General features: G+C 47.4%; 1 protein-coding gene across 1 annotated transcript in view; it reads left to right on the top strand.

Annotated features, from left to right (window-relative positions):
* Positions 1-315: 315 nt before the first annotated feature.
* Positions 316-7,737, top strand: part of BMP3 (bone morphogenetic protein 3) — a 33,874-nt gene continuing 26,452 nt past the window's right edge. Inside the window, exon 1 of the mRNA XM_075544144.1 lies at positions 316-1,272. Within this exon, the coding sequence (XP_075400259.1) occupies positions 948-1,272 (325 nt within the window). The 5' untranslated portion in view covers positions 316-947. The remainder of the gene's footprint in view (positions 1,273-7,737) is intronic.

The raw sequence follows: 7,737 nt of genomic DNA, 5'->3' as shown, positions 1-7,737 counted from the left end.
GGACCCAGGCCGGTGTTCACATCGTGCCTCGCTTTGAAGCAGCGAAGCAACAACCCAGAAAGACGCTCGCATTTGCCTTTGTCCATTTGCTCAAGTCCGGCAGTTTGGGAAGGGATTAAGCAAACAGACAAGCAAACGCTCAACTCTTGCTTTCTTCCTGGACCATCTCCTTGGGCCAGCTCCTCCTCGCCTTCCTGGTCCGGCCGTCCCTCTGCTGGCCCCTCTGGGCTCTCCCCCTTCGCGGCTCTACTGTCCGGCTCTTGCCAGTCTGCGGGGCCAGCCTAGGAGAAGGGGAGCCTGGCTGCGGACCGTCCAGATCCGCCGGAAAACGAGCGGGAAGGCTGAGCCTCTCTCTCTCTCTCTCTCTCTCTCTCTCTCTCTCTCTCTCTCTCTCTCTCTCTCTCTCTCCCTCTCGCCCCCCCCGCGCGTGCACGCGCGCGCGTACACACACGCACACTCGCACACACACTCAAACTCCGACTGGCAGTGCGGCGCCTCCTCCAATCCCTGGAAAAGGCGAGCGAGCAGCTCCGGGACTGCCCCGCGGCGCGCACCCGGCTCCTCCGGCGCGGCGCCCGACCCGCTGCTGGCCCGGCTGCCCCGCGCCGCCGCTCCCAAAGGAACCGGGGAGGGAGGGGAGCCCAACGCGCGGAGACACCCGCCTCCCCCCCGCCCCGCCGCGCCCCGCCGCTCGCCGCGTCCGCGGGCAGAACCGCCGGCCCCCGTCCCGCGCCCGGAGCTCCGCGCCGCCGCCTTCCAGAGCCCACCTGCCGGCCGCGCTCGGCCCGCGCCCACGAGCGGGGCTGGGGGCTCGCTGCGCCGGTCGCGCCCCAGGCTCCGGTGCTGCTGCATTTGGGGTTCTCCCTCGGCTCGGCCGGAGCCACCCCTCCCTGGGGCAGCGGAGCCCCTCGCGCCGCCGGGAGCGGACGCGCCGCGGCGACCTCGCCATGGCCGGGGCGCGCGGGCTCTTCTGCCTGTGGCTGGGCTGCTGCTGCGCGAGCCTCGCGCAGGGAGGGACACTCCAGCAGCGAGTCCCCGAGCTCCCCCAGGCTGTGCGGGGCGACCGCGCGGCAGGTGGTGGCCCGGGTCCCGAGCTCCCGGCGCGCGACAAGGTGTCCGAGCATATGCTGCGGCTCTATGACAGGTACCGCGGCGGTGGCAGGACCGAAGCGGCTCGGATGCCAGGCTCCCATGAGCGGGGCTCCAGGTCCCGGCGCCCCCAGCTCCTGCGGGAAGGCAACACTGTTCGCAGCTACCGAGCAGGAGCGGCAGGTGAGTGCCTGAAGCGCGAGGCGCCCCTTGCCTGGCCACCTCTGGTGTAGCGCCCTACCCTGCCCTGGGCTTTAGGTGCTGCCCAGACAGCTTTCCCCATCCCTTGGGGACGACTCCAATTCCTAGTCCACCATGCAGTCACACCTGCACTTTCCCTGCTAACCCCAGGTTTAGAGTTTGAAGTTAACAGGGAAAAGGAGAGAGAAGTGGGACGTGGGAACATCAAAGGATTTCGCTGGGGTATCTACTTGGGGAAAGGGGAGAGAGAGGGACACCACAAACCCAGCTAAGCCCTTCTGTTCTGGGCGGGGATGTCTACATCGCCCCCCACCCCACCGCTCACACCCCAGTACCTTCTGCAGATGATCCCTAAATCGGGGAGTGGAAATTTGAATAGCCTGGGCGTTCGCCAAGTTTTTCAGACAGCAGATGCCATTTTATGCCAAGCCCTCTGCCCTGGAGAGAGAGAAGTCACACTTGCCCTTGCTTTTGGAGCAGTGCTTGTCCAGATCCCGAGCCTCTTTCAGTCTTTCTGGCCTTTTGTGTCCCTGGATGTCTTGCACACTTTCTACTTGATGAGCCCTGGGTGGCAAGCACACAAACAGGGCCAAGTATTAGGGGGTTATATTAAAAACGGATCTCCTGGCGAAGAGGACTTGTACCATCTCCTCTGGGAGGATTTGTAAGAGGAGGGGATGGTGGTGGATGTAAACATCTCTTGGAATCTCTAATGAAAAGCGGCTCATCCACTTTTCAACACACAGCAGTAGAGACTGAAATTCACGGCTTAACAGGGTTTCTGCTAACCCCTGTGGTGAAGCTTATAACTTATGCTAACAACCTCCCTCTCCTGAGCTAACAGCTCCAGGGAAAGTTTCCTGGACACTAACTCTGTTTGTATGCTTTGAGGATGCTCGCTGCGTGTTCCCCTTCAGGACATCCACGATAAAGGGTGCTTGCTTGCAAAGCCTGTCTTCAGGGAAACGCTGAGAACTAGCCAACGGTCTTCCTGTGTCCAGGCCAACCCATGCTGCTCTGGCTATTCTGCCACAATCACTAAAAAGAAATCACCCGAGGCTTTGATAAGTGGGATTGGGGGGGGGGGGCGGGGAAGAGAAGGGAAACTAGAACATCCATCAAGGCCAACCCTAGGCTGACACTGCAAATACGCCCTGGGACTCCTAGGCATGATGACATTTACAATAAATGTGAATTATGGTTTCTAATGCATACGTCTGTAGCTGGAGTCTGAGTTGAACCAGATTTCATTTTCTTCTGAAAACCATGATCATAATCTGGGAGGACCCGGCCTCCGCTCAGGAAACAGAAGGCTGCTTTGGGTTATCCACAGCCTCCGGCCACTTGATGAGCTTGTCCTGACAGCTGACCACACCAGAGAAGAGTTCTGTTTGCTTTCATGGCGTTCTCCGGGAACAATGTGGAAGCAGGAGTTGGAAGGAAATTGGGCGGGTAAGACAGGTGGCTGGAGTGAAGATACTCAAATTACTCGTTCCTTGATAATTCATTTTCTGAGAAATAGTACTAGGAAGTAACTGGGACACCCAAGAAACCAAGTTATTCTTTTTCTGTTTTTATTTGGAGTTTGTTTGTTTTTCGGTATTAATAAATTTCATACTGAGTGTGAATGATGTGGTTTGTGGGTGGAATTTTATCTTGTTTCATCCACGTGCACATTATATAGATTTTTTGTTGTTTGCTTGTCTTGGGCCAAGTAAACCACGAGTGGGTGATGTTTACATCTTTGAATAATAAAGGCCCATATCCTGTTGGCTTCAATTTATTCAGTGTTTTGTCATTTCAGTGTCCCTGGTTAGCCACACTATAGTCCTATGTCATGAAATGATGAACTCTAAAGGGGAGGGACAGAATTCCACTTGAAATGGTGGCGTTCCACTTGAAATTATACAAAGCTTTATGACCTGATAAGAAAAGTAATCCTTTTAACAGCCTAGAGACTATCCTAATTGGCAAACAGGAAAACAAATAGTAAGGCTTGCCCCAAAGTCCCATTGTTTTTATTTTCAGTATTTTTCAAAGCCTTAATGACTTATTCATCAAACACAGACACTTTTTTTGTGTGTGTGGCAGCATACGTGTCACGTTACCTCATTGGAGACTCTTGGAGAGGTGGTTCATGTTGGACCCCTTCCAAGAGTGTTTCCTTACTAACACAGCTAAAAAGACCTGATTATAAGGCAGTTCTGGCTCCAATAAGGCAGGACTCCTGGAAGGTGCTTAGGCTTTCCTGTGGGTCTCTCTAGCTCCATCAGTACCAACATTTACATAATACACTTCAGCTTAGGACATATGCTCTGGTATAGATGAAAGATGCTGTCGGCATTAATAAATCAGGTGTGCTTTCTAGCCCAGTGTTTAGGTTTCACAACATAGGGGCTTCTCTGGACCAAAGATGCGATCGATTTTAATGGCAGGCCAAGTGGTGTGTTTTAGACCTGGAGTGACTGCTGAGCCAGCAGACTTCCGACGTTCTTGCTCCTTGGAACGTACCTGATTAAAATTATTTATTGTTCTAAACCTAGACTATCTTTGGTGGAAATGTAGCTGCTGTGGTCTCCCTCTGATTACTTTCTACTTAAGCCATTACTCCATGGTGGTGGCAGTCATCCTAAATACACTTTTTGGTAACTCCTTTTCTCCTCCTTCGACACTACTCACTTGGTGAGCCAAAAACTTACGTTTGGGAGGCTGCTATGTGTTTTTGTAATGTGCATGGAATCCCATAAAGATGGGCTTTCTTGTTCCCTTTTTAAAGATAATTTCCATGAAATATTGATGATGGGGCATTTTGGCTTAATAAAATCACATCACCTTGGAGGAAAACAAGAAGAATACTAAATCAGCATTTAAGTGCATCACAGGTTTAAGAAGTTGTCCTTAGGTGCCATCTACTAAAAGAAGAATTGTTTGCATAGGTTGTCTCCTGTCTTGATCCTGTAAGAGAAATAACTTATGTTTATTACCTTTTCATCAATCCCAGGGTCACTTAATCTTTATTTTCTTAATCATTAAGTGACATGTTTAAGTAAAGGGATTAAAATATATGACATGTAACTAACTTCAAGGGTGGAGAGGGTAGGATGTATTGCCTTGATGGTGTAGTGGGCTATGCATTGAGCCGTTAACTGGAAGTTCAGTGTTCAAACCCACCAATAGCTTCACTGGAGAAAGAGCGGGCTGTCATGCCCTTACGATTTAAAGCCTCAGAAACCCAAAGTAGCAGTTCTGCTAATGAGTTATAATTGACCCACTGACAGCGAGTTTGGTTTTGAAATGACAAAAAGGCTAAGTTTTGGTGCTTTTAAGAAAAGAGTCAGACAAACTCAATAGCTTTTTTAAAAAGGAAAGAAAACCAAATAATCCAAACTCACAAGTGAATATTTCCCTATGACACAGAGAAGTAAATTCTCTCCTCCCACGACTTCGAAACTTTAAAAACCCACAAATTAGGATTTTGACATGTTTATGAAATACATGATTCAAATATGAGTTTTGGAGAAAGATAATATGTAATTAAGGAATGATGGTCACCCTTCTAGTAGGAGCCACGGGCCAGTGGGAAACCTTTATTTTTTAATGGGTTTGATGATAAGGGGATATAATAAGTTCGGTTTGATGGTAACAGAGTATGAACAGAGAGTTCCCTAGAAATTCCTGACACCTAGAAACGATTGAAATGAAAGAGTATTCAGATTCTCTGCTGTTTTCATCTAAAGGGGAACAGCACATCTGGAGAGGGAGCTCCAGTGAGCAGCTGCTTTGAATTAGACACTACTTTGAGTATATGATAGCCAATAATGAAGTTTTTTACTGTAATAGGCAAGACAACTTTATAATCTCTGACATTTAAAAATCCATACTACCATGACTTCTTGATTATCCATGCTAATGGAAAGGAGAAAGAGAATAAATTATATAAAAATCTCTTCAAATTGTGCTTTCTCATATCATTAGACATATGCAAAGAGACCAAGAGGTCATGAGGGTCAAGGGGAAAATCCCCTAAGCAGATAATTCACTCAGGGAATCGTGCACACAAAATATAATTAAGAATAATTAAGAGGTTTATATATTTTTTATCTAAGCAATAAAATTTCATAAGCACTTGATTGACTGAGGTCAGATTTTTCTAAAACCAAAGTAGAGACATTCATATGAAATCTGCTTTCAAGCATTTCAGAATTGTCAAGATTTGGGTTTTGTATCTGTCTATTTTTTTGAAGAGACTTTGAACAAAGCAATACGACTGTCTTTTCTTTTTAAAAAATAAATAATGAGCTTATTTATTTACTCTCAAAGTAGTTGAAAACCTTCCTTTCTGACTATGGACTCACCTGTTACTCTTTGGTCCACTGAAGTGCTTTCAGTATTGCTCTCTCTATTTGAAGACAAGGAGCCATGATGCTGAATTGTTTCAGCACTTGGCTGCTTTTTTTTAAAAAAAAGCATTTTATTGGGGGGCCCATACAACTCTTATCACAATCCATACATCCATCCATTGTGTCAAGCACGCTACTACCTTCTTTCTTTTATGAAAGAAGATATGACATCATAATTTTTCAGTTTCCAAACATACTGAACTCATGTTAAACACTGTACAGTGGACCCTTAACAACACAGGCTTGAACTGTGTGCCTTCCACTTTTATGTGAATGATTTTAAAAGTTAATCTTCTTCATGTGAGCAGGCCATCTCTTCAGTAAGCAGCATTTCAAAGTCAAAGCTATCTCTTAGGGGTGTCACTTATTATTCATTGTGCTTACTACAGTCCCCAAACCCTTGAATGCCACCTGGTGCCACTACCACCGAGCACTGCCCTCAAGTTGATTCTAGCTCCTGGTGACCATATAGGACAGGGTAGAACTGTCCCTGTGGGATTCTGAGACTGTAACCCTTTCTACTGAGCAAGTGTTGGTAACTGCTGATCTTGCGAATGCATCCCAAATCATAACCAACATGGCTCAAAGTGCCATTAGTGATGCTGAATATGCTACCAAGAAGCAGAGAAAAGTCTTGGCCTTACACACACATATACAAAAGTTGAATTGATGATTATGTACTGTAGATTGAGGTTTTGATTGCCTGCCATCTCAAGATAAATATTCCAGCCTTCAGTGTAAAAGCCAAACCCCAGAGTTGGTTTTCACTCATAGTGACCCCAAGGTTACTGAGACTCTTTACAGGACTAGACAGCCTCATCTTTCTCCCAAGGAGCAGATGTTGGATTTGAACCACCAACCTTGCAGTTAGTAGTCCAAAGTTTACCCGGCAGTGTCACCAGGGATCCTTGTTATTACTAGATGCCATCTGTGTCATAGTGACCCCATGCACAAGAGAACACAATGCTGTCTTGTCCTGGGCCTCCATGCTTAGAATCATTGAGGGGAGAAACAGAAAGAGAAAAGAAAAGTTGTGCAACTATTGGCTGCGACCACACCAGCAAATAGGGAAACCTGGTGTTTTTGTGAAATGTCATTTTTTTATTGAAAATGCAGCTTTTAGGTGGGTGCCATGTATAATATATACCAAAATAAACCCCCAAACAAATCCACTGCCGCTGAGTCAATGCAGACTCATAACAAACCTACAGAACAGAGTAGAACTGTCCTCTGAGTTTTGGAGACTATTTCTCTTTACAGTAATAGAAAGTTCTATCTTTGTCCTATAGAGCCACTAGGCATTTCAAACACAAAAAAGTATGTGTAACAGATTGCTTATGTTATCGATGTCTCATAATCCATAGTAGGCTATTAATAGTTAAAAATCGTTGGAAGAGTCAAAAGTTATACATGAATTTTCAACTGCACAGCAGTTCACCTCCCAACCCCAACACTGCTCAGGAGCCCTGTACTCCTGATAGCCCGGTCGACTTTCTATAGGAGCCCTGTACTCCTGATAGACCGGATTACTTTCTACAGGAGCCCTGTACTCCTAATAGCCCGGTCTACTTTCTACAGGAGCCCTGTACTCCTGATAGCCCGGTCTACTTTCTACAGGAGCCTCAAACTCCTGATAGCCCGGACTACTTTCTATAGGAGCCCTGTACTCCTGATAGCCCGGTTGACTTTCTACAGGAGCCCTGTACTCCTGATAGCCCGGACTATTTTCTACAGGAGCCCTGTACTCCTGATAGCCCGGTCTACTTTCTACAGGAGCCTCATACTCCTGATAGCCCGGACTACTTTCTATAGGAGCCCTGTACTCCTGATAGCCCGGTTGACTTTCTACAGGAGCCCTGTACTCCTGATAGCCCGGACTATTTTCTACAGGAGCCCTGTACTCCTGATAGCCCGGTCTACTTTCTACAGGAGCCTCATACTCCTGATAGCCCGGACTACTTTCTATAGGAGCCCTGTACTCCTGATAGCCCGGTTGACTTTCTACAGGAGCCCTGTACTCCTGATAGCCCGGACTATTTTCTACAGG

This window comes from Tenrec ecaudatus, chromosome 3 (genome assembly GCF_050624435.1).
Source record: "Tenrec ecaudatus isolate mTenEca1 chromosome 3, mTenEca1.hap1, whole genome shotgun sequence".
Taxonomy (NCBI): Eukaryota; Metazoa; Chordata; class Mammalia; order Afrosoricida; family Tenrecidae; genus Tenrec; species Tenrec ecaudatus.
The sequence above is the reverse complement of the archived record's forward strand: the minus strand, read 5'-3'. Positions and strand labels throughout refer to the sequence as shown.